Source organism: Stigmatopora nigra, chromosome 12 (assembly GCF_051989575.1).
Source record: "Stigmatopora nigra isolate UIUO_SnigA chromosome 12, RoL_Snig_1.1, whole genome shotgun sequence".
NCBI classification, from domain to species: Eukaryota; Metazoa; Chordata; class Actinopteri; order Syngnathiformes; family Syngnathidae; genus Stigmatopora; species Stigmatopora nigra.
Window position 1 is genome coordinate 6,965,892 of NC_135519.1, and position 27,995 is coordinate 6,993,886.

At 37.3% G+C, this 27,995-nt stretch overlaps 1 protein-coding gene across 1 annotated transcript; it reads right to left on the reverse strand.

The window, feature by feature from the left end:
• Positions 1-26: 26 nt before the first annotated feature.
• On the reverse strand, positions 27-27,989 carry slc24a3 (solute carrier family 24 member 3). The gene is made up of 17 exons (XM_077729537.1): positions 27,637-27,989; positions 20,656-20,781; positions 10,038-10,114; positions 8,908-8,982; positions 8,742-8,826; positions 8,279-8,382; positions 7,366-7,440; positions 7,060-7,085; positions 6,913-6,966; positions 6,713-6,840; positions 6,303-6,463; positions 5,977-6,217; positions 5,636-5,802; positions 5,089-5,203; positions 4,611-4,723; positions 4,148-4,213; positions 27-3,165 (listed from the first exon to the last, which is right to left on the reverse strand). The coding sequence occupies exons 1-17, from the start codon at positions 27,821-27,823 to the stop codon at positions 3,016-3,018; spliced, it is 1,950 nt and encodes a 649-aa protein (XP_077585663.1). The 5' UTR covers positions 27,824-27,989; the 3' UTR covers positions 27-3,015.
• Between the last annotated feature and the right edge of the window lie 6 nt (positions 27,990-27,995).

The window sequence follows — 27,995 nt, forward strand, 5'->3', positions numbered from 1 at the left end:
GAATAATGATGCTACACAGGTTTAGATCCCTTTAGCAAATATCTATTTATTAATGCTCTGGTAGCAAAATGTTTTCTAAAATGACATTTGAAACATCGAAACACAAAGTAAAGCATCCAGTTAAAAAGTTCCTTGTTCCTATCTCAAATTCCACTCACGTCGGCGACAGTCCGAAATAAATCCAGTTTGGGGAAGTCGGTGGAATCCCATCCAAATATACATTTAGTTGTACTATAAATAATTTATTATATTGAACATGGATCTTCATGCGAGTAAACAAATAGCGTCAGAGGTCTTCAACACACATCAAAACAAAGGAGTACAAGGGTAATCTACATTCTATGAAAATATATTCAACAAATATACATATTGAGACAAAAATATATATACATTTACACCTATTATATACATATAATACATTTGAAATATATCATCCATATGGATACTACACATTTAAGAATCTATAAGACAGAATTTTGCTTCCAAAAACATAAGCATTGTTCTGGTTAGTTTAAAATGCATGTATATTCTATACTCTTTTGGTTTTAAGTAATATCTCGTGAAGAGAAACATGTCAAACACCTGCAACAACTTAGTGAATGATAAAGTGCATGATATAATTATATTTTGCTCTATATGAGAATCCAAGACACTGATAATACTTAAAACAATTTCCTCAATCAATTTCCTCAACTGAAATGTGTGCTATTTTGTGGCCAATTGTCCAGAATTTTGTTTATCATCAGCGCTCTGCTTTAATATTTTTTTACTTGCTTGAAATGTATTAAAACAATTTAAATAATCAATATTTTTCACAAGCCAAAAAGTCTAATTAGAATTTTCCTCAATTGACTTCCAAAACATGCATTGTTTTTAAGGATGGATGAGTTTTAAATTATAATTAATATCAATAGTATTTTTTTTTTGAATTTGATTGTTAGGTTGCAAAACAAATTGATGTCAATCCATAACAGTCTTGTTAGAATTGATCCTAATAGTAACAGTTCAAAAACGACAACATTTGATAGTAAAGTGTCATGTATAAAAGAGTATTTTCTCTTTTCAATGCATATTTCATATTTAAAAGAGGTTATTAATATGCTTGTATGATCAATATTATTGCATCACATCTTAGACAGATTGAAACCCTGTTTTCCTGTCAAAGCGCAGATGATTCTGTCCAAAAGTAAACAACAAAAGCATGAACTACCAAAATAAAAACCCTAAATTGAAATTCAATTAAAAAAAACAACAACATCATGAATTAAAATAGGTCAAAGGAGAACAAAAAAAATGTAATTTCAACCAACAAACAGTTTTAAGGATACACTACACAGGTGAACACGTTTTTAACAGTTGTAAAAGTGTTTCAAGGAATAAGTGCGAAATCTGCCTCAGACACCTTGTACGTATTGTACCTTGTACATGCTCTAAAATCTAGTAAAAATATTTATCTAGAACAAACCTACCAAATCTTGACGAATCTAAACATTAGGCATTAAAAAAGACAAAAAAATATTCCACCGAGGATAAATGTCCTGATGTACAATATTATATTACATCTTTAAAAGGGACATCAACCTAGCAAAGAGTGGCTTGTTATATAATGCCATCAGTGTTGCAAAACCTAGTCAGCATCTTAATTTAGCAAAACAGCAGTAAAGTACAGTATTTTCTATGTGACTAGGCTATTCATTTTAGTAGTGTTGCACCGATGGTAGTATCAGTAGTGATACAACAATAAAAATGACGTCATTGTAGAGTACTAAAACAAAAAAATGATGTGCCAATACTGCACAAAATGTACTCTTCATGATCTACTTTCCAAATGCCTTTGCTCTACTCAAAATGGCCACCAGCTGCAAACACTGCAGCAAAGAAAGTTTTCTTTCTCTGGCAAAAATGAGGAATTAATATTTGTTAATATTCGTGGCAATGGCTTGGACATTTAGCGTCGTCAATGGCAGACAATTACTGAAATAATGCTTTCTTTCTGTGGCAAAGATGCACCCTTTCATCAATTTCATCAACACTTGTATATGTGCAATCTATTTGAAGTTATTATTTTTCTTAATAAAAGAAAAATGGATTTTCAAAAAAAAAACATGGCATTGATAACGGGAGCCAAGAAATGGTATCGGTGCAACACTAACACTCTAGCAGTGTTCTAGTGATACAATACAAACTGGTCCATCTCACAAGAGTGCAGATACATATATTTTTCTTTTGTTTCCTAATATTGACATCTAAATCAAGTCGTTCAAAAACATCAAAATGAACTGTGCTTATCAGTAGACATTTGGAAAGAAGAACTTCTCTCTCAAAAGCAGATTGCAGCGACCCTGGCACCATAAATAAACCTGTTGAGGGTTCTGTACCCTCCGAGAAGAAATGTGCGTATGACACCAATAAATAATATATGAGCCATCTGGGGCTATTTACAGAAAACTATTTACAAAAAACAAGGGAACCAAAAGCTCTCCATAAAGCTAATTCAATCATTTTTAAATACAAAAACGTACAGTAGACACTTCTGCTGCTGTGACACGTTTTAGAAAACATGACTGGATAATAATGCCCTGGTGTGTTTTTTGGCTATGTACTGTAGACAATGTATCCCATCAGATCCTGGATCTGTAATAACGCAACATAATCCAGGATGTATGATCAGATAACTGACGGCTGAAATATTATCCCGTCTGCAGGGCAAACTGAGTCCTTCCGAGCTGATTTCCAAATGTGAAATCCAGCCTTGCACTTAAAATATTAATTCATCAGAAACTTGCCACGCCTGTCATCCTTGATGCATTTCGTGTGGACAGTCATTTTCTGATAAATAAAATGACAACATAAATAAATAAATGCGTGATTTTCCACTCGAGAATCCGGGAAGGTGGACAATGACTGCCCATAAATCTTGGCAAAAATTAACATAATTTCAAATTTCGAGTGTTGTATCCTGTCATCTAAGTCAAATGAAATTGAAATGACGCATTTTTTTATGACGTGTGCGCGTCAGTCATCCCTACACGTGGGCAGGTTGACGAAAGTGAAGATGTTGTACTCTATGAGGCAAGAGAAACACAGAAAGACAGAGTAGAGGAGGAGACAGGCCACACCGAGGCGTTTATCTAACGTCCACTTGTTCAGGTGAACTCCAATAACCTGAAGACAAAGACAAGTGAATTTGTTATTATTAAGCAGAGACCTGAAGCCTATTTAGAACACTGGCTGCTGTAACGGTACTACATTTCCAAGACTTTTTGACTGGGAAGGCTTTCAGCGGATTATTTAGATGAAATTGTGCACGTCTGTTACATTAAAAGGGGTTTTCATCATCATCTTTTGAGCGAAAATTGCCTTTGGCTGAATACTAATTGATAGATTGATTGATTTATTTGATAAGGGACATCATATATTAATGAGAAGATTTATATTCATGTTAATGAACAAATATATGTAAATATGTAAGATTATAGCCGCCGGCTCCATCTTTAGTTCCTTGTGCAGGTACAAGATAAACAATAACACACACTATACAAACACATATGCACACGTAGCACAATTTTAGACAGCATCGTGATCGCAATTTTGTTCGTCTAACAGCCAGGCTTTAAGATGATTAACGAAGAGGTTCAGGTTGTACCCTGCCTACTGCATATTGTTAGTTTGGATGGTATCTCACACCCCCGCGAACCTCGTGACGACAGGCAGAACTGAAAACAAATTAATTACTAATAGGACTCAAAAACTAAGTTAGTCAAAGACAATACAAGTTAACAAAGGTTTCTATTATTGAAGAACAGTTAAAAAAAGAAACTCTACATGTGGTTGTCTAAATGATTTGGATTTTGAGGTCCTGTGGTTGTGTGTCCTGATAAACCCAAGTAAAATAGCTTTGGAGATGTGTCGTGATTGGTTAAACATTCAATTCAAGAAAAAACACTTGAAGAGAATGTTCCGGCACTCCCTCAAAATTGGTCCAATCTATGGCAACGCGCCTTGTCATGAAACGGTTTATAGCAGAGTGGCTTATTAAGCCTCCAATCAAACCAAGTGCAACAAGCTATTTGAGTGTTGTTGTTGCCTGCTTGAGAAAACATGCTGCCTATAATGGAAGTAATGAGATGCTCAGATGCACACTCACCGTCAGAAACACAGACGCCAACAGAAGGCCGACCGAAAAAATCAGCCCTTTGCTGTATAATTTGATCTGCAAGAAAATAATGCATTCAAATTATGGCCAGAAGAATAAAAGCTGTAAAAGCTTACATTTGTCTTCCAGTTATCAACAATCTATGCTATATATGAATAAACAAACACTTTTTTGTTAAGAAATAATCACATGGATCATCTGTTGTTGTTTCACATAAAACCTTTTTGTGTATTTAATTGCTTTTGTTCATTTTGCCAGTTTGTCATTTCATCATACCGCGTGAACGTGGAACCAATTTAAGGGATGAAACTCAAAATTTTAGGTCAACTGGACTTCAGTTTAAATAAAAATCATAGGTTTCTCCAAGCGGCGATCGAACCCAGCCCGCTAGACTTGCAGCGACAAATTACTATTGTATTGTTGAACTCCACATTTATCTTTGTTCGCTACTCACGTCAGAACCGTAGTTAATAGCCAGTGTCTTCAGGGCCCAGGGAAGGCCGAGGCCTACCAAGATGTCAAACACATTACTACCGATGGAATTGGATACCGCCATATCTCCCATTCCTGCGCACAAGCACAGGAACAAAGTTGCACCGTGAAAGAAAAAAGCTCGTAGACAAAACTGGGTTACAGAGACGACGCGAACAGCTCGGTTGGGGGGTTCGAAAGGTTATCTCAGTGTTGTCTTATGTCCGATTGATGTCCCAGAGAGATGGTGACGTGACGAGTACACAAAGCATCAGAGTGGAGGCGAGGGCGTACCTCTCCACAAGCCCAGAAACCCAGAAATGTTTAAATATTTGATGACAGGAGCTTGAAAAGCAAAGACCAAAGGATTGTGGAAGGATCCCTATTGAGATGTCTCCCCGTCACCACCACCCACTAAAAGGGAACAGAAAGGAAGGTGACATTTGTTTGTGATTGACTACCTTGTCTTGCCACAATGAGGCTAGCCATGCAATCAGGGACGCTGGTCCCAGCGGCTAGGAAGGTGATGCCCATGATGACGTCAGGAATACCAAGAGTGAAGCCAATCACTGTTACCTGCGAGACAAAGGATTTTTGGAGGGGATATTGCAGTTTAACCTTTACATGTTTTGCAAGATAATAGCTAGAATATTCCTTCGCAACTTGGAGTGGGAATCTATGTGTACCTGCCGATATGACCTATGCAGGAATACAGAAAACTAAAGCAGAATTTAAAAATAAAGCTCAATGTTTCCTTTAAATTGAAAAGAAAGATCTGAGTAGAATAGCCTGATTGGGTCTCTTTTCTTTCAGGACAACTTATCCTATATGTACATAGAGTTTGACTAAATATATCGACATTTTGTGGTGCATAAACACACACACAAAGAATCCTCAATCAATTAGTTTGTCAGAATGTTTAATATTTATCTTCTATCGACAAATAAACATCCTGGACTCTCCCTATAAATAAGTCTGTCTGAGTATGACTTTGAAAGAAGCTCTCACCATCCAAACCATGATGTAAGAGAAGGCAGCGATCCAAAGGGTTGAACTGACGAAAGACAGCATAAACCAATTCTCCCATCGAGGTGTGGAGCAGTTGGGGACGGTGAAGTAAAGCAGCAGGCAAAGAGGCCAGGCTAACAGCCACTTCACTTTATTGCAGACACCAGCTGCAATGCACATATTTGAAGCATATTAGAAAGCAAATGCAAGTGCACTGAAAATATACCTCTTGGCAAAGAGTCCAAAATAGCACAGTTTCAAGTTATTTTGTTCTTTTTTGGTGATTACATGAGCCATCTGATTTGAGAAGAAAGTTAATTCAAAGTGATCAATTCATTTACCTGGACACTGGAATGGCACAAATGGCCCTTCTCCATCCTCCTCTTCTTCATCCTCATCATTCTCATTATTCTCATTATCTTCATTCTCTGTCTCGTTGCCCGCCACGTGATCCTCACGCCGCAAGTTGACGCCCCGTTCTGCCGCGGACATCCCATTTTCGATGCTATGCTTGTTTGACGCTTTCACGGGCCCCTCTGAGTCGCCGTTGGTCAGATTCCGTGTGTTGATCAGACGTTGCCTCTGTAGGATGCATATGACTTGAACGATGAAACTTTTCATAACCAAAGCGATTAATCTGCACCGATATGCGAATATGGCTCTGCACCTCAGTGATAAGCATCCGTGAGGCCATAGTGAGGCGGGTTCTGGGGGAGAAATGGCTGGTGATCATGATTCTCATGCCGGCCTCTGAAAAGGACAGCTGGTGGGGGTATGCTGACAGCAGCTCGTCAACCATCAGCACTGATGTCTTCCTGTGGCGGTTTGCTTTATGCAGGAATAGAAGACAAGTATTATAATAGTGCCAACATTCTCTGTTATTAGTACACCTTCCTTATGGCTTCTACTACTGTTAAACACAATTGGAAGGTGTCCACTTTGGATCTCTATCATCAATACTAGTATCGGTATCGTTGCAACACGACTTGAAATACGTCTAATACAAAAACTATATATTGAGTAAGATGAAGAATATAACTCAAGACCTACTACTTTTACACAATCCTGTACGTATACCTTTTTTCAACAGGACAGCAGTGGCATCAGAGCCATCATCTAGCTCGCCATTATTAGCGGCTCCATTCCTCAAACTGGATGCGTTCTTCTTCCTCCTCTCCAGAAATCGAACCACATGGGAGTTGAGTCTGGAACACAAATCCAATATTTAGAGTACCTTCAGGAAAATTGGTCTGTGTGGATTTCATGAGCAAACTTACTTCATGATCAAAATATAGACGAAATACATAAGAATCAATATCAGCGCTTCCCACCTGAAAAGCATGGTAAAGATTAAGTTTAACCTTTAAGATAAATGCAAGTCCTGTGCTGGATTTTAATGAACAATAATAATAAGCAACACTTACCAAACAACCTTTTCATCATATATGAACTATAAAAAAGAAGGAATAGGACAGATATACTATTAGTTCATTGGAAATACTGCATTCACAGTTTATAATTAAAAATGCAATACATAATTGTATCATGCATGTATTGTATTCTACTATTCCTAAAATGTTATTTATTTTCGACACGTGTCAAACTAATGGCCTGAGGGTCAGATCTGGCTGACCACATGATTTTGGTGGCCCACAAAAGCACATCATGTACACAAGGCTTTTATATTTACCAATTATAAATCTAATTTGTAGTCAAAAGTAAGAAATTACCGCAATCAGTGCTGAAATTGAAAGGGTATAGTAAGTGGAGTCTCGGAGAAGAGGCCAACAGGTTAGATGGATGGTCTGAGAGAGGAAAAAAGTCAGATTATTTATCATCTTATTTATTAGAATTAATGTAATATTTTCAGCTAAAATAGTGGTGTATTTCTTATTTAAATAATGATAAACCTTTTTATCATCAATACTAGTTCAGTTGAGTTAATGACACAACACTACTAACAAGTAGAACGCCACCCTGTGTCACTCTTGCGTAACATATAATCTAAATAAGAAAAACATTCTTTCAAGTATGTTTTTCAGTTGCTTTTGGGATTAAAGAGGGAGTAAGGGACAGCCAGGATTTGCTGTTTTGTAACAGGAAAGGGGCCCGAGAGCACTTTCTTCATGTAAAATTTAGTGTGCACTAATTATACAAAAAAAGTGATTCTAATCTGCACTTTGATTTTAAAAACATATTTCTACATTATTTTGATGGGCATGTCTTTACGAGATGTTTTTGTCTTTCATCCAGACCACTTCTCCTTGACATTATAGAGCTCCATTATCATTTTGGTGACAGTAACATGCTATTCTTACAAGATTCTGAAATTGGACGACAACCTTTCTATTCTCCTTGTGGTATTCTCTCTAAAACCCAATGTCCTGATCTTGAAACGTCCTCAGAGTGCTGTTAAAAAGATAAATGTGATGCCTTAAAGCAGACTTAATTGTCCTATGAATGAGTGGTCTCAATGAAAGAAATGATCCTTTGGATTTAAATCAAACTTATTGTTTTTATCCTACGACAGTTTCCTCAATGCAAGATAAGGGGATACTTGGAGGGTTTGGGACATTATATTTCACGTGAATAAACCAACAATGCGTAATATTTAAATATTTTACTGTTAATAATATACTTTACCTGCACAGAAAATAAGCCACATACTCCAATAATGCAGAGGATATTGAAGACAGCTGAGCCCACAATAGTGCCAACACCAACATCCCCTTTAGTAATGAATACGCCTGCGAGGCAGACATACAAGCTGTGTTTACTGGACGTTAAAAATGAGTTGATCGAGATGCCAGACTAATTTCAATGTTACATGATTTTTTTCAAATCGGCATTGCATGTGTTTGACTGAGTTTGAATTGGCATTCTGAATTACTGGTTAACTGTATGATAGATGTCCAATCAGCACTACTGGATGTCCAATCCAATTGATGTGGGAACCTAGTTGAGAATGAACATTTATTCATTTGCTGCTAACCTACCATTTCAATTGGATTGGATGTTTATTGTTTGCAATGGCAGTCAATGCATTAACAGGTGCAGTAATACGAATTTAATCACTAGTGCATGTAATAATGTATGCATTTCTCACCTATGACTGAAGTGAACAATTCAGGTGCTGAACTTCCTGCAGCCATAAAGGTTGCCCCTGCAACATCCTCGCTAAGTTGAAGACGCTAGTAAGACAAAAACAATGCAGTCTTACAAAACAACATTCAGAATATCATTAAATATAAGAATAAATGCCAGTCAATTACCTCGCATATCTTGTCCAGTGAGGGGACAAAGTAATCATCACACACAAGGGCCAAGGCGTAGAACATATAGATTGTCTAGAGAAAAAGGTATTATCCACTTGTTAGTTTACATAACTGTGACCTCCGACCTCATTACCCCTGATATTTAATTACAGTCGTTTTATATTAAAAAATTAACCTGAAAGTTTTATAATAATACCTTTCTTTATACTTAATTTATCTAAAACACAATCAGACAGACGCACTGAACATAAGTAAATCCCTAAGTAAATCTGATGTGTGTTTTAGCAACAATCTGGATTAACAAAACCATTTTACACCAATGAGACAATAGTATTTTTTTATTCTGCAGTTCGCATGTGACCTTTTTGAACAATTAGTTCAAAACCAAAGTATCCTTTCTGTTTCCTTCCAAAATTGGGTGCTGCAAGCTTCTGTTTTGCATTTTTGGAAAACAACAGAGAGAAGCGGCGACATGTACTGAACTGGGTGGCAGCAACCATGCCTGCACCTGCCTTGCTCCTAACAGATGTGGTATTGTGTTTTATGCTGATTTGAATCTTAAACAGCCAGTGAGCCTGTCCTGGTATCATACATACAGTAAGCCCACAGTAAGCTTCTCGCCTCGGCACACAAACTGTGCAAGCAGCTCATTGTTTTTGATTTCGTCATGCCGAAATACAATTGACATTCTCTTCTCTCGAGTTGAGAGAAATAAAACTCTTGTTTTAACGCATTTGCTTTAAATATTCCCTTTTACGAGGCACATCATGCATGTACATATTCATAGCTTCGTTATGCAACTACATACTCAAGAGACATGAGCACTCTGTTAAAAAATACATTTTCATATGTTAATTAAGACAAGGCCATGGGAAATAGAACTGTCTTTGAAACTTTTAAAATATTTCAATGTATATATATTATTATTATCATATTTCAACTTTGTCCAGTTCATTTTGACCTGAATTAGAACCATTGGGTGTCTATTGCCACCAATAGCAGTAGACGAGTTATCAATATATATTCTCTAGGAACAAATATCATCCCCTTTACTTGGTACATTGGATAAGAGGGGGAGAACACTAAATTACTGCACGCAGTGGTATTAGTGTTAAAAAAATACTCACACATAGGACATGCAGTCCAACAGCTCCATCGATTCGTTCCTGGTTCGTGAAGTAATCTCTGGGGAACTCATGGATAGCTGCAGATTAAATACAAAAGAATGAAACAATAGGGCATGGAAAGGCAGATATTGTGAAAGGATAGCCATCAAGTCAGACAAAACATCTCATTAGAATCCCACTACTAAACAAATAAATGAATTAACAAGTGCTTATCAACATCCACTAAAGGAAAGCAAATGTGATATTTTTATCTGGAACATGACTTCCCCTTCAGTTGTTTGCACTGTTTTCAGTGAGTAATTAAATGCATTATGTATGCAAATGTTCCTAGAGCTCTTTGTCGACCATTGCCCACATTGAAAGCATGTCATAATTGTTGTTTAATATTCATTTTCTAGCCAGGCCTCCCTGTTGTTTAATATTTAAAAATATATTGCATTGCGGGATAACGGAGGATTTTTTTCTCTCACAATATGATGGAAATCCTGTATATTGTACCTATCATTTCAATTTGGTCACAATCAAGACAGAATATGCCACATCTTCTCCATGCACATTTCCCATGTCATAGAAGTGTGCATACAAGCCAGTAGGTTAAAAATAACTCTAACCCAGCATGACCCAACCTGTGTACTTGGCTGTGTGTATTTGGGATTTGCTTGGCTTGCTCCACTGTGTGTCTGCTTAACTTATTGTATGTTAGTGTCTGTTAGTGTGTATTTGGTGTGTGTTTATGTGCTTATTTAACATGATAGCAACCCAATGTGCAGTGACATTCTCTCTCTCTCTCTCAACATAGCCAAGAGCTCGTGAGTCAGGCGGGGGCACCTGCAGCATGTCTAGAAAACCCTTTTATTTTTTTATTGGGCATGTAATCAGCAAAGAGGAGAGAACAAGACGAGAGGAGCAGATATGGGAAGTTACAAATAAATAAAGGATGTCATATGAAAAAGCTGCTAAAATATTTATACCGCAAATTGCACATGACAATTGGGAGGTTATTTTGTACAGCACATATGCAGAATTTCCACAAGAAAGTGGTTTGGGGCTGGTGGTAATACGAATGTTAAATTAGCAGGAATTTCAAAAAAATATGACTGCTGGGTAGTATTATTTAAGCAATTTCTTAACAATAATTGAAAGTAGAATCTGAAAGAAAGGCAGATCTTGGAATTATATTGCATATCTTTTTAAAATAATTTCTTAAAAAAATACCCTTCTTTAATGTAAACAACTACCATCAACAACAAAAATGCAGTTTGCCTCACCAGTTCGGATTAAAACATAAAAATGTACAATCAAAAAGATTTAGACAGATATAAGCATCTGACATGATTTAGGATTATGGTGAGAGATATTTAAACAGCCCAGCAATGACGTAACTTTCTTGTCGTAGGCCAATCTCATTAACAATCCAGTAAAAAAAGTAGTATGTCGGGAATTTTGTAAAATCCTACTTCTGTATGTAGACTATATTGTGATACAGTACATGTGATACAGATACAACATACAAAGGGTCCTTTAAAGATGCAGTATTGTCTCAGATATAGAATTTCAAATGAATTGGTCGGTATTAAGTTGATTTCTACTTAATTTTCATCCTCCTCTCCTAGTCCAAATGAATTGGATGTCTATCTCTGTCAATATATTTCCAGGATGCCTCCCTTTTCTTTGGTCGCTTCCTGCTTCCTGTTATTTATTAAGGATCACTTTCCGTTTGTTTTAGGTTACCTTTTGTTGATTTTGGGTCACTTCCTGGAGATTATGGGGTACTTTTTGCCATTTAGAAGCCGTTTGTTCTTAGTTCAAAATTAAAAGACCTCCAATGGTGACAATGAAATAATTTATACTATTCTTGAGTATGGTCGGCCTTATCGAAGTAACAGAGAAGAACACTTCAGATTTTGAGAATTATCTGTAGTTCCCAGATTCTGTGAAAAATATAATGGACAACCCTCTGTTATCAGTGCTCTCTCCCATGAAACTATTTTTGAGTTCTGGTCTATAGGGCTGACCCTCAAGCATTTCCTCTTTGATAAAGCTTATGGTCAGCCGGATTTCAAAGTCAGGTAGGTAGTTTATATTTCTACCACTGTGACTTACTGTTCCGGCTGGCTGACAGTAGATGAACAGCTCGGACATATTCTCCTTGACTGCGTTTTAAGAGGCGATTTAGTTTTTTTTTTTTAAGAAGTCACTGTGATAATACTCGTGCTGTCTAGATTTTGATGACTTAGGGGTATTGTCAACAATGATTTCAAGAATGAATGATCAAACCAAAGTTGCAGCCTGTGTGTGAACTGATGAAGAGATCTAGCGTGTGAGTTGAAGTCAGCTGCCAAATCCCTGAGCTTCGCGAGATCAACGTGGATTGACCCAAGCAGAGACGGACGGCTTGTCACTTCAGGGGCAGAACAACAGTCAGCCCATCCCCCTTGCATAATACTGCTAGCATTACATAATAGCTGTGTGGCACTGATACAGATGCAAACATAAGGAGAGAAGAAACGGTAAATCCTATACATCGTTAAAAGCGTAATGGAAAACCTCAGTGTTTTAGGAGCACTGGAGGAAAAGAACATCCTTCCTGCCGATGACAGATGTTGTAAACTCCATCATCAATAAGCATACTGTGGCAACACACGCTCACACAAATACAAAATCAAAATATCAAAAATAATGAATGGAATGTTTATGAGGATTTGTACTTAGTCTAATAAACTGTTTACATTATGTCAGTCTTTCGCTGAATTGGTTCCTACTACAGACAGACACGGAGCAATAACTGAAGCTCAAAAGCTTACTTTGAAAAGGCTACACTCTTATGCAAAGGGATAAAATATTAAGGGAAACACAGTGTACACTATAATAAGTAGGGACGTCCCAATCAGATGTCCAATCCAATTTGATTAGAGGGTTGGCAGCAATTGAATATTCATAGCTAAAATGTTTTGGCCATCTAGTGCTGTCAATGGTCGCCAATGAGTTTAATGAAATGAGCAAGCAAAAATTATTTTAGAAGTTTTTTTTTTTTTTTTTTTTTTGTAAGAACACAAAGACCTGTCCTTGAGGAATTGAGTTTTTGGGGGCAGTTTCCAGAAGTCACCTTGGACAAATTAGAGTCTCCAATGCTGACATTTTATAAGACCAACTTATTAATAATATATTTTTGTAACATTAGCGATGACTCTGTGTCCTTCAAGAAAGCAATTTCCCTGGTATAATTCTTATTTTTATCTCTATTAAAAAAACAGGGTGGGTACCTTTTAGGCTAAAGCAAAGACAGTCAATTAGTGGATAAAATGAGGTTGTTTAAAACATTTCAGCCGTTAAAAAGATATTAATGATCAGAATGACCTTGAGACAGCAGAAATGTGATCAAATGTGAGTTGTGATATTATGCTCTAATTCAATATCCATCACAGTGAATCGAATTTTGACTTAACATGAGCTTAATTACACAACAGGTATGGTGCGAGACATTTGGTTGTGTGGACAATTATTTACAATATGCATCCAAACCCCCAGAAATAAAGTAGTCAATAAACACTATTTTCTACTGATACACAAGCACACACATACACATACATAGGCAGGCTTTTAAATGTATATTGAGGTAAATACGTTCTGTCTATCCTTCAACAAAGTACTATCATATAGTGTTGTGGAGGTTGATCCTTTAATGTACGGTAAACTGTCTTTAATATCATGTATGTGATTTTTATTCTCTTAGCTGAAGAGCTTAAGATGACACTGAGGCGAAAAAACGTCATGGCATGTACACATTACGCCAGGCCAAAGTTATATGCACAATAGGATTTATATTTCAAAGGTTACATTTTATTTTTTTTGCGGGCGTTTAAAAGTTTTAGAAAGATTGGTACACATGCAATTGCAACACACACAAACGTGTCGACACACAAATTCACGAGCAGCAGCATGTGGTTGCATTTATTTTCTGCCACAAGTACTTACAAGTATGTGGGTGTTATTACCCAACACGTCAACCATTTGTGAATCCAAAAAGAAAAAAAAAGTGCAAAACAAAGAGAAGACAAGAAGAGAAAAAGATGGAATGGACTCAATTTGTGGAAACAAAAGAATTTCTTTTAAATCAGGACAATCGCCAATAGTTAAACTATTTCTACTAACTGCAACAGCCCTTGAAAGACTTGAATTAACGAGAAAAAAATATATCAGCAAAGAGTAATGACAAACAAGGGAGAAAAGACCCCGAACAGCTGAACAGTTTAGGTTTCCCACCACTCTCGTCGGATATTAACAATTCCCTTAAGTGTCTGAAGCCTGAGGACACAATTAGTTGTAAAACTGCTCAGTGAAAGGGTTCAGGGTTAATACTACTCTTCTTGCCACTGGTGTAAAGAACACTTAAAAAGAAAAAAATACATATAAAAAATGTATATGGCTGCATTTTTCCAAATGGGTCATCTCAAAGCAATATAAAACCATACTGAGCTTGGGGAATTGTCAGCAATAGTGTTTTTTTTTAATGCATAGAATTGCAAGCAGTGGGAAATTTCATTGACTGTAATGACACAGAATTCCTTCTTTTTGTAGTCTGTTTTTTTTAAAAACAAGCTTAGCTGATAACTTTACTCATTCACAACAAGGAATTGGACACCTATTTTTTTAAAGACCTCTCATATTGGCATAGGTTCTCCCTCAATAAGAGCATAATCCAGCACATATACTGCAGCTACACCTGATCAATACTATATGTTTGATCAATGACTCTTATCACCCAAATAACAACCTTACTCATATACCAGACTGGTAAATTGACCTTGCTCTTTCTCTCTACTCTGAAGACAACGTTCAAGAAACCTATCTATTTCAGTCTCACAGAACCTCAGTAAGCAGTCGAAAAAGAAGAATTACCAAGAGATCAATAGTAGAGAGAGAAAAAAAATGAATAATGCCACACAGAAAGCTGGGACAAATTCAAGTAGGCAATGCAGTGTGTAAACATAAGATACAAGAATGGGAACTCTGTTTTTCCATCTTGCATGTATCCATCTGTGAGGTATGAGTGACAGCAGAAACTACATTGTGATGCAGATGGAGAAAACTACACACTAAAAACTTGTTGACTGAATGTTTATGTGAGCGTGTGCTAGTTCCAAGCTAAAGGTTACATGGTAATAGTGGCATTTAATCAGGGAGGCAACAAGAAATCAGATCATGATCTGCACTGGCCTGGGGACTTATTATACAGGAGGCACAAAACGAACATCATTTTCTTAAGTTACTGGTTTGGTTTTTAATTTTAATTTATAGTTATGATTAGTGCTGTGTGATATGCAAATTATGTCCCATTAAATATGGTTAATTTTATACCACCCTCAATATTGTTATGTCACGGTGTAATATATTTTCAATTATTTAGTCAAAAATTATAGAATCATTATGGGAGCTTTCCCCCCACACTAACTTTTTTTTTGACCTTTCACAAAAGCTCTGTCCCACTGAGATACTGTTGCTACTTAGTCAAGTCTATGTGGCTCTGACGGTAAAGTCGATGGGAGGCGAGCATATATCAGAGTATATTAGTTGTTTGTTTTGGAGCAAAACCAGAGCAATATCCTCCAAATCGAGTCAATTTTGCAGGACGACAAGGATGGTTACATTTAAAACATAAACATTTTTAGTAAAGGGAAACTACAACCATCACAGCAAAAGTATAAATGTCCCCAGCCAGATCTGAGAAACCACATGACCTCTATTTCAACTGACCAGGACAAGAATGTACACATTTTGTTCAAATATCTAGTACTACCTTGTATCACCCACATAAGACTCATCAATAAATTAGCTATACAAATTGTCAAGAATGCACCGCACCGCAGTCTTCAAATGAGCAAGTGCATTGAAACCAAACCTCGAATATGAGTATGTCTTTATCATAGTACATATAACATGAATCAAACAGATGGCCCAAGTAATAATCTTATCCCAGCACATATAAACATGCACACACGCACACACGTACAATATGGCATGTTGCTTACAGTATGGCCTGATATGATCTTGATTTTGATCCGCTTTATACATGACATCACTCTCGCATATATGTTTTCTGAGTGTTGCATATACTCTTTCGTAACATTTCCAGAAAATGCTGAATAACGGATAAGAATAATTTAAATGAGTTTGCCACTAGTTGATACCCATTCCATTTGAAGTGGGAGGATGACAGCGAACGAGCATTTTTTGCCAATCCTCCCACTTAAATGGGATTGGACGTCTATTGCTATCAATGGCAGCAAATGAGTTAACAAACCAAGCGGGAAAAGAGCATTTGGGGTCCTTCCATTTTAAGCTATTTCATAGTCTTGGCAGGCTTTTCTTCATTTTGCGGCTGCTTGTGCTTTTGGCTGCTATAGAGAGGAGCAAGCTGCCAAACAAGTTGACAGGCATCTCACAGTAGAGCAAAGGGCTACGGTTTGTAGGATTTCCTACCGAAACACATCATTTACTGCATATAATGTGTTGCTATAACATGAATGACATGTTCTTTAATTTTTATGGTAGTTGATGCAGTGTATCCTTGAATTGTTTAACTTGTTTTTGTAACTCTAGGGGAAGTGACTCTTCAAAATGTCTACAAAGGGCTGGTCATTAGTCGTAAAAAAATGCTAGGCATTCACAATGTTTCATTTTCAGGTTTTTTAACCTTTGCAAAAATTAAATGTGCTAAAACAAGTAATTTTAGAGAAACAAAAGTAATTAAAACCAGTCTTACACTAATATTCTAATGTTCACCACCAATCTACAGGGATATTTACTGTTGCAAAATCCACACATACATACAACAAAATGTTAATAGCTTTGTTATTTCAATTAAATTGTGTTATCTTAGTGGCTGACCTTTACCCAAAATAACTATCTGACGGCCTGTCCGAGGTCCTGCAGACCAAGTTATTCTGATTTGAAATATAAGCAACCGTGCTGGAGTCCAAGAATCTAGACCAGGAGTGTCTTATCTAGGGGGGTCTTCTTTTTTTCTCTGAGAACCACGCTCAGAAAAATCAAAGGATGCATTACAGTTCATTAGTTAAAGAGAGAATTGTAATGCTATAAAAAGATCAGTACAATCAAAATGGTAGAATGAACGGTTATTTACTGCATTGAGCAAGATAAATGTGTATTTTTTTTAACATACTGCTTACTCTTTGAAAAACACTGCTGCACGACAGCAAGCAGGCACACACACGCAGGTGACACAGTTCAATGGTTTCCATGGCAGCAGAGGGTTGAGGGTCCATTTGAAAAAGCTAAAAGAGAAAAAATGCTGATTTGCCTGATCAGCACAATGGTTCGAATGTGTCATCTTTCATTTCACATACATGACTGCCCACAGCACACTGCTTACCCTTCACTTTGAAAGTACTAATCAGATGTTCAGTCGAATAAATTCTAATACTTATAGGAGGAGTAGATTATAGCATGTTGAATTATCATATGGGAGTATTCAGACATTGCTAATATTTGGATTCTTTTTGAGAGCCTAAGGAAAAGGATTCAGTGCTTTAAATCAGAATGGGTGAATCTTCTCCACTGTCTCCTTTGTCTTCTTTATGCTAATAAAGGTTTCACAAAGGTTAGACTATTCTTCAGAACCGAGAATGTATGGCCGATGATGACAAATCATGGAGACCTGGGACACTCACCTCTACAGTAATTTCCTCAGAGGGTTATACACTGAGAAGACATATAACACACTCAAGAGGTTTCGCGTCTGTAGGGTTTATCCGTCTGGTACAAAGCCAAAGGAGGAATTCAACTGCAGAGAATAAAAGCAATCCCACGGGGAGACATCCTAAGACATTTATCTTTTTCATGCAGAGATGTGTCTTGTTTAGAACACAGCTACAGTCAATTAACATTGATTTTCCTCCGAGGAGAAAACATTGCAGTGAAACTAATGGGGTTCCTGCGTGTATTCTGTGTTGCAGGTGTATGCATGCATGGTCATTTATTAGTTTTCTTTAAAAAAAATAACAGAACACCTCAATTTTAACTCACACCTATGGCCGGTGAGTTTACTTAAAATAAAAAATAAATAGTAAGGATATGAGGCTGGCTAACATAATTGTTCTATTATTGTTTTTGTTTTTTCACCCTATAAATAAAATGCATTATATCATGCATGAAAACATCGTGAAATAAAATCTGCCAAATTGTGATAGATTTTTTTTCCTCCATATTGAATAGCACTCAAATTTTGAACTTTTAACCCCCCACTAATCTTGTACAGATGCTAAATAATACTGGACCACATTTGCAACACTGGATGAGCAAAGCTACTTTTGGATTTTACTGTTTATGAAAGCCTCGTTCATCCTCAACTCTTAAGGGACATTTTCTCAAGACAAACTACGCACTTTATTCACTGGCACAGAGATGGGCAGACAGTGCAAATATGTTAAACCTCAAGCTGTAGCTGTGACTCATGGATCATAAAAATAGAACTATAGAAAAATAAATCCAACATTTGTCTTTCACTACTGCACTACCAAATAGTCACAGTGTGTGAGGTGGCTTGTTGGATGGGAGAGTGCTGCAAGCTTTTTGACCTCGAAGGATACAGAAGAAACCATTTTGACAAAGGGGGCTATTTTGGGGACATGGCTGTCACGTGGCTGAGCATTACTGTTTCACAGGAGTGTTGTCATATAATAATACTAAAAATACATCTATTTTTCTCTATAGTCCTTGTTCAAAAAGAAGTTCACTAAACTAAACTAAATATTGTAGTAACAATACAAATAAATCCAAATTCTTAACCCTTTCACAATGCTAGAATCCAATCAAATTATTCATAATTCAGCTTCGAATGAATACAAATGAGTTTATAACTACGTAAAGTCCAATTGTTTACTGGACATTAGTTCATTCGCTGCCAAACCCATAGTTCAAATAAATTTGACATCTCGTACCGTCTATGGCAGCCAATGAGTTAAGAAAATATTATTTCAGCTACCTTGTCCAATTATTTCCACTTGGTTTGGATTTGAAATGGCAAACACTTCTTGCTTCTTGTTATCCTGTCTAATGCCTGTGCTCAGATATGCTTTCTGAGTGTGATGTGTATGCATGAGAATGTTATACGGCATTAAATTGAACCAATGACTCACCCTGAGAAGAGTGAAAAAACAAAGAAAAAGGAGAGAAAAGTGACGGTGCTTTAGGAGCATGGAAAAAATAGCTTAAAAGTAGTTACAGGAAGAGAGAGAGGGACTAAAAGAAGCACTTTTCAAAGACTCTTTATAGTGCAGGAAAGTAAGAATAATCCCAATTACAGTAATTGGTGTTTGGCGAAACAGTATTTAATTAAATAGCATCTGTCTATACTTTGGAAATAGTCCTAAACGTCATTTATTGAATCCTCTGAGATTACATACTCAAAATATTTAAAAAAACGGAGTCTGTATAAATTAGCAATAGACATATGGTGTAGTGTGTTTACAATGAGATCAAGAGGGAAAACACTAAGATTTTCTATGCCAGGGGAAAACACAAAGGTGAACAAGAAGATAAAATGCAATGTAGGTATTGAGAGTTATACAACTAGAAGCTCAGGGACAAACATGTGGAGGTACATCGTGAATGTGCGTGTCCAAAGCTGTTTTTTCTTGGATAAATCAATTAATTAGTTGGCAATCTAAAACTGTTTGTCTACCAGCCCCTAATCCTTGAATACACATTCACAACAAACCACATGGGATGGATTATTTCGACAACTAAAAATATGTCAGTAGGTGAGGAAAATTAGGTTTCCACCTAAAGAAAAAAACATATGTATATAGAAAATAGGTATACTACCATTACTATTATTGAGTCAATGGTGTCATCTGTTTTATGCTCCTTGTAGTTATGTCACCATTATCCATTGGTAAATTATTGCAACAGTTGTGTAACTGTAACACAATGTATTAATTTGCCATTTGGATGAGACCAGATGTTAGATCATGCCAATATTTGTTTGTAACTACAGGCAGGCGGTCTGGGCTGATCCAATTGAATTGGTTGGCACCCACGTTTCATTACTGTGCTCACACCTGAGCAAACAAACTAGAATTTGATTGAGCATGGCTAAAGGGTATTAATAGTGGAATACCAAAAGGGGGGAAATTATTTATTCATTCATTTTCTGAACTGCTTATCCACACAAAGGTCGCAGGGGGGTTGGAGCCTATCCTAGCTGACTTCGGGCACGAGGCGGGGGACACTCTGAATTGGTGGGCAGACAATTGGATGGCACAGATTTAGAGTGTTCAACCAACAAGCCTACAATGCATGTTTTGGGGACGTGGGAAGAAACTGGAGTACCCGGAAAAAATCCATGCAAACTCCACACAGGAGGACCGACCTGGATCCCAGAACTGTGAGGCCGACACGCCAACAAACAAAACAAACATATCCAACCTACACCTCCTGTTAATTTGAAAAGCACCCAGCATTGGAAAACATGTATAAAACAGCATTATGTTACGAGCTAATCTGATGAGTCAATTGAGAAGTAGATCTGAAAAATCAGAGCTAAAATGAGCAGCAAAAGTAACACTTTATATTCACAAGTATGAAATAATCTTACCTGGTTCGGTGCAGTTTTTGTCAAGTTCGGTGAAAAGCTTAGTTTGGTTGTCATTAAATTCTTGGAGAAGGTGACGGCTTTCCCACCTCGGATCTTCAAGCATTGTGGAGACTGGGGCGTGATTTCCTGAGAAAATCACAAAAGAAATATATGAAAAAATGAGTGTTAATAATTGCAGAGGGAATAAAAACAATTGTATCTGGAAAAAAAGAAGATTTATGGTAAAAGGAACATGGTTTCTATGTATATTAGAACATTTTACAACAGCTCATTTATTGAATAAGATAACATTTGTATGTTTGAGGCCATTAAAATGTGCACCGTCTTTGATTTTATTCATAACATGGGTAAAAATAGGTCAATTAATTAGTCATTAATCAATGTCATTTCATGGGGTTTGCAAGATAATTTACATTGGAAATTGCCACATTTAATGATATTCTAGTTGGCCTTGAATAACTGTTTTGTTTTATTTTGTCAGAGTTGTTAGCATTAAATGAACTTTGCTCTGATTGGATTGATTTTAAAGTTGAGAAAGGGAGTTGCTGAAATCCCACACAGACCTTTAGTTCAAGTGTTAATTGAAATCCAATGAACACCCACTAACCCTCCTATTCCCCTCCAGAACAAAATAAGATGACATGTGGACATTGTGTCACCACCCTTCTGCAGAAGTGCTCATATGTTGGTATGCAGGGCGAGCTCAGTGAGGCCAATCATTCCAGTTCATTCATGTAGGTCACTGTATTCACAAGCACCCCTCTTCCAGCCCATCTCCTCTCTCACCATGCAACAGGCAACGGCATAGGCAGAGAGCTTCCATAAATAGCAGCACTCTACGCTATATTTATCAGAACATGACAAATTTTGCAAAGATAAGAACAGAATGTTTCAGTGTAAAATGCTTTAGAGGGCAGCGAAGGCAATATCACAGCTGTAATGGAGAATCTGGCTTGAAACCATTTTCTTCAACAAGCACAGTGTACTATGCCGCCGGTCAACAGAATTGTCACTTTGTATAGTTTATTCCTGGATTTTTCTGAAAATGCCATTATGCCAGATTCCTAAGGCAAGGAAAAATAAAGTCAAACAAAAAAAATAAACGTCCTAGAAATAAGGTTTAGAATTGCATTCTTATATATATATCCTATTTCTCATTTTCTGAACTGCTTTATCTAATCTAATGTAATTTATTTGCCAGGTCTGAAAAAAAACAGGTTTAAACTGTTTTATACTAGGGTAGATTTCCGCAAGAAATGTAGTTATACTTCAGGTAAATCTTTTGAGTGGGAATGAGGAAAGAGAATTGCGAAACTGAGTGCGCAATGACTGAACATGAGGTTTGTGAACATAAATGTGACATTTAATCGCGACTGTATTTGGATGCATTTTCTGTATACATTCTCTATATTTTTCCAGGTTCTCACTATCTGTTACTTTTGAGACTGCCCAGTTGTATGATCATTATCTGGTGAAAAATCACAAGTCAGAAACATATACTAGTGGTTCTTACAGTACAGTGTACAGTTTATGCAAAGAGAACCCAAGGGTGAAATCCGTCAAACTGCATCAGTGCTGGCTGTCATAACTTGTAAACAAGCTTTGTGTCCTCTTACTATATGTTCTTTGCTCAGATCGTGTGTTGCTATGGCACTAGCCGAAGACAAGAGTACAACATATGATCTTTGCTCAGACCGTGTGTTGCTATGGCACTAGCCGAAGATTATAGTACATACAGCAAGCTCAAGGTTAAAAGATTGTGATTTTTCACATCTAAAGTATTTTTCTATTGGCCTCACATAGGAAGACCTGGGTTCAAATCCAGATCGGTTCACCTATGTGGAGTTTGCATGTACTCTCCAGGCCTGAGTGGGTTTTCGTCGAGTACTTCAGTTTCCTCCCACATTCCAAAGACATGGACGGTAGGCTGATTGGATACTCTAAATTGCTCCTAGTTATTTGTTTGAGTGTGACTGGTTGGTTGTCTTCTTGTGCCCTGCGATTGGCTGGCCACCAATTCAGGTTGTGCCCCGGGTCTGGCCTGAAGTCAGCTGGGATAGGCTCCAGCACCCCCCTTGACCCTAGTGAGGATAGAGCGAGAAAATGAGATAAGATGAATTTCACTGACATATAATGTTCCTTCAAAAAGAACAAAACGATTTAGTGTTAGTCTCGAATATCCAAAAAATGTGGATTAAAAAGCTTGAAAACACATTCATAATTAAATTATTGACTTTGCTCTGTTGCATTCAATATCACAATCTGCAATACCAGACAACTAGATGAAATAAAAAATAGCACAAAGTATTGTGCATATTAGCGGCGGCCGTGAAGAAATGCTCTGTGATTGATTTTGAATAGACCTCAGACAAGCCACAACAAGCATTACAATTGCAGACAAGAATTCCTGTGGTAAGTAGCATACCATTTATCTCAAATTAATTTTATTTGTGGTTACTTTGTCCTGCTGAGAAAAGACAAAGGAAGTAACTAAAGAAGTCATGCATTTATTGATTTCAATTTCAGGATTTTTTAATAATACCTAGGCTCTAGCACCCCACGACCCTGACCAGAGAATAAGCAGTGTTGAAAGTGAATGAATCAATAGTAATATCAGTGTACTGTAGAAATAATGTCAAGAGTGCAATTAAACTAAAGTTTACACTGGAATAATGTGTGAGCATTTTGATAATTTCCCTGTTGCTGTAAAAAAATATATATATATATATATAAATAAGAGAATAAACTGAGATGTGTTTTACCTGCAGGACTCGCTCACTCAAACTAGGCCAAGCATGCAGTGCATTTGTGTCAGATGAATGTATATAGAAGAAAATGCAATCTGGGATACCATTATTATCCAGGGATTTGCTCGTGCACATATTTCTCCCAATACCTAACATAGACACTCACCACCACATTATCCTTCATCAACACAGTGTCCTATATTGGCCAGGGTCCTATATCTACAGGTTCAAGTCGCCCCCATAATGTCATATAACACGGCCGCCCATCGCTTCTCAATGTCATCCCTAATTAGCTACTTCATCTTCATTAGCATTCTTTGACAGATCTGTTCATGCATGTGGGAATGTGTGTACATGCTTTTATAGAGATGCTTCTGATTCTTTGTATATACAATGACAGATGCATGAGCAATATATAGGTTTGTTTTACAGACCATGAGCATTCTTTTTCCGTCTTGTAAGTATTAAAAACTTTTTTAAACTCTGTATAACAAGATACTTTTGTACATCTTTGTCCCAAGTGGGAATAAGAATCAGGCCGCACTGGTGGGTTGCATATACTGACACTTTAAAAATTGATGTATGTATTAAAGCTTTATGGATAGTGTAGGTAAGATGTGTTGGTAAAAAAATAAATATGTGTGCGAGCAAAGCAAATTGTGAGCGTATCCAAGTTTCAAAATTAGTATTTGGATAAAGAGACATTCCTATTGTCATTCTAAACCTCAACAAAATCTTAAGTCAGCTACTTTTAGACTATAAATTCAACAAGCTCAGAATTTAGGGAGACTGCATACACTCTTTTAATATCCTAACCCTTCCAATTATTAACATTTTATAGAAATATTCATTCTTAGTCACCATAGAGTTCATTATACAATAAAGCTATCAAGCTCTGTTTCAAGTTCAGGTACTTGCTATTATGGATATAACCTGCTCCTACCTCTAGAAATAGGCACTTCATGTTTGTACCGCCCACTCTGCGAACACTGAAAATTCACTTGAATCACTATGATTCACCTCTTGTTTGACACAATCCCTATTTCATTATGTTGTATATCGATAGTGTTAAATCTAATTTAATGGCATATTAAATAGTGTCACCTAATTTTCAAGCCTGATACCATACAAGCCCCTGTTGTACAAGTGAAAGATTGATGTCAATTAAGATCATCACATTTCTGTTACAAGGATCTGGCTTGGTGGTCAATAGACCCAGCACACCAATTAAAATGAATATTTTGTACATAAATATCTTGCTAGACAGAAATGTTGAAGCTCTAAGGAATGAAGGCATAATCCTTCTGTCAAACATTCAAATACACAGGGGAAAAATAAGCATTCACACTTAATTTCACACCTATGGGTAATTTAGAGTCATTAATTAACATGCACATTTTTGGAATGTGGGAGGAAGCTCCAGTCGCTAGAGAAAAAAAACAACGGAAGCACAGGAAGAGCACGAAAACTAAACTGTATTTATATTAGCGGATTATGTTAAAACACACAAGGAATCTTTAGACAAGAGGTTTTATATGTTGACTTTTAAGGGACAGAATTTGTGTTTCTGCTTTTGAGGAAGCACGGACACAATTTTTTTTTTTACAAAATTCTCTGATGCAAAAATTTGTAAGAGCAGAATTTGCATTAGAGCGTAAGGAGGGAGAGAATTGTGAGCATAACCGATGTGAGCAAGAGGAATTGCATAACAACATATGAGGATGCTGCAGAGATTCACAGTGATCAAAGCTGCTGGCATTCGCTTTGACAGCTGGAGGGCTCCGAACGCAAATTTAAACTCGGGGAGAAAATATATACCCAAGTAAACTCACTTTTAAGACTGTTTTTTTTTTTTTTTTTTACTTACTTTAATATTTGTCATGACTGAATAGCATTTTAAGTAGCCCTATCACACTCTGATGTTCAACAAATGCTATGCAGCAAACTATAAAACGCAAATATCATTTTTCCTCTGGATGTTTGAATACCAGTGTTATCCGCAATATCCAAATGTTCATTCCTCAGATTGTTTACATCCCACTGCAGTTATTTTTCAATGAGACCAGTCAAGAACAATTACTGTCAGTCAAAGGAACTATAAGAGAACGTGTCAGGTGCCTCCAGCAGTGAGTTATTCTGGGCAGATGTGTTCTGGGCTCACCTACCGAGTAATAATATGAAAAGAACACTGCATTGACTTGCTTAAACCTGTAGCAAGGTGATGGCTGGCATAGTTTTAAAGTGATTTTCAAGATAACCGTTGACTACTGCATTTACCATCACTTGGAATCACGCGTGACAAAGCCGTTCCCAATTGAATCTGGGCTAGATTACTGCTCGGATTTATATTGTGGTCCGATGAAAGTACGGCTCAATTTTTGGGCCACAATTCAAAATTATAAGTCTGGTGTGACCGAAACAGTGTTCATCATCAAGTAAAGACCATGCCATCACTCTCATGATATCACTGACTGAGCTTTTTTTTCTATTCCTTCTCTTCCTCTTGCTTATTTCATAGCCTGAGCTGTCCCCACATGATCCTGTTTCTCTTCACAGCACCCCCTGCACTCTTGTCTGTTTTCCTTTTTGTCTAATTCTGTTCCTCTGCTCTGAGTCCCCAGGCTTTGTCAGTGCAAAGTGCTCCATCTGTGTCCCCCTCAACCCATTCTGCTAACAAACACAAAGGAGGAGACCCAATAAGCAAAGGTCTGTGTTATGTAATAAGGTAATGGGAACACTAATGCTGAAACCAAGCAACCTTTTATGGCATGTCTATACCATGACAGTACATGTACCATGACATTTGTTAATACTTTTGTCACAGATGGATGAAAAGCGGACTTTAGCTTGGAAAGTGAAGTTCACTTGCATTAAAACCTATAGATAATAGCGGTTCATATGGCTAATCCTCCACCGTATTAAGCTTCTCATCCATATGCGCACCGTTCAACTTTTTATTGGAAAGGCTAAATACGATGAATCGACAGACTTATTTGGTTTCACTTGTTTCAGATGGTATCGAACACAAGTGCAGTACTTGCCGGTTATATACGCAAATGAAGGTAAGTCAAATTATTCACGTTCACTTTCACACTAGTAAATGATGTTTACTTTAGGCTCGGGGCCACTGAGATAACTGCCAAGAAAGACAGACTGTTCGGATTGAATTGATGCATTACTATCTACCAGCCAACCCCCCCTCTAGGAACAGAAGCACAGAATGAGCACTCAAAAAAATTGATATAGTACTATAGGTATTAAAACCCCTTTACAAGAATAGAGCCACCATGGATAGCCTATTCTGAAAGGCAAGACATGGGATTGTAACCCTAAATTCAAGGTTGAGTTATTATTAGATACATAAAAATAAATTGGAGAATCAAAAAAAAGTCACATTTGTATGATTAAATATGGCATTACCATAACGTACTGCACACTTTTGAAAAATGTTAATTTGGATTCCTCCACAAATCAGGTCGTCACACACCACCTATTTTTCATCCGCAATTGGAGCAGACAGAGGATGAGTATTAAGGCACTATACCAGCACTAATATCCTCACTATTTGCAGTAAGGGTTGAATACTAGTACTACCACAACTACTTATAGTAATCCATCCATTCATTGTTTATCCCGAATGTCCTAAACAAAAAAACTGGGGTGAAAAGCAAAATAACCGCAAAAAGTGCACACATTCTCTCCAAAGTGAGCAACATGGGCAAATATACTACTATACTGCTCTAATAATGAAATCATCATCATTGGAATTGAACACTGTATGGACTACAATAATTCAACATTGACAGACCCATTTAAAATTCAGGATACGTATTATTTAAAGAGAAGGTTGATGCGCCAATCTCACGGTGGGTTCGATTCCAGCAGGGTCTTCACTGTGTGGAGTTTGCATGTTCTTCCCGGGCTTGTGTGGGTTTTCTCCGGGTACTCCAGTTTCCTCCCACATCCCAAACCCATAATTGTGGTATAACTATACATTTGGATGTGCTTTCACCCATCATAAAGGTTTCTCATCAAGAGTTGGTATCAGCAGATTCTCCAAATCAGGTAACTTGGACTCACATGCAAAAATATGTGATTAGGACATCCCCAATGAATTATAACATGCATAAAATCCAGCAATATGTGCCAAGATTAGTGTCCAATCTTGACATTAGTTGCTTTCAAAAAATGCAAAATGTTCCCATAATTTGCACGAGTTCGGGTGGTTCCTCACCTTTCTGTTCCACATTCTTGAGCCCGAGAGCGAGTCCCAGCAGAATGCCCATGAAGCACATCTGCAAGGCGAACAACCCCTTTCGCTTTCTCCGCCTGCCTTTACTCCTCCGGCGGCTCAGCATCACACCTACTCCTACGGAAGTCTCGGACCTCCCTTCTCCCACCACGCGGGCCATGGCGCTCATCGTTTGGCGAGCGATCAGGCTGGTCCCCGGGTGGTACCAAGGTAGGAGTGTGGGCGGATGGGAGGACGACGCCGAGAGATGAGCTCTGAGTGAGATGGAGTTACTCGGAGCGGCAGATGTGACTGATTTGACATCCGACTAGCGCACTAGACATCGTTACTCCAAGACATCC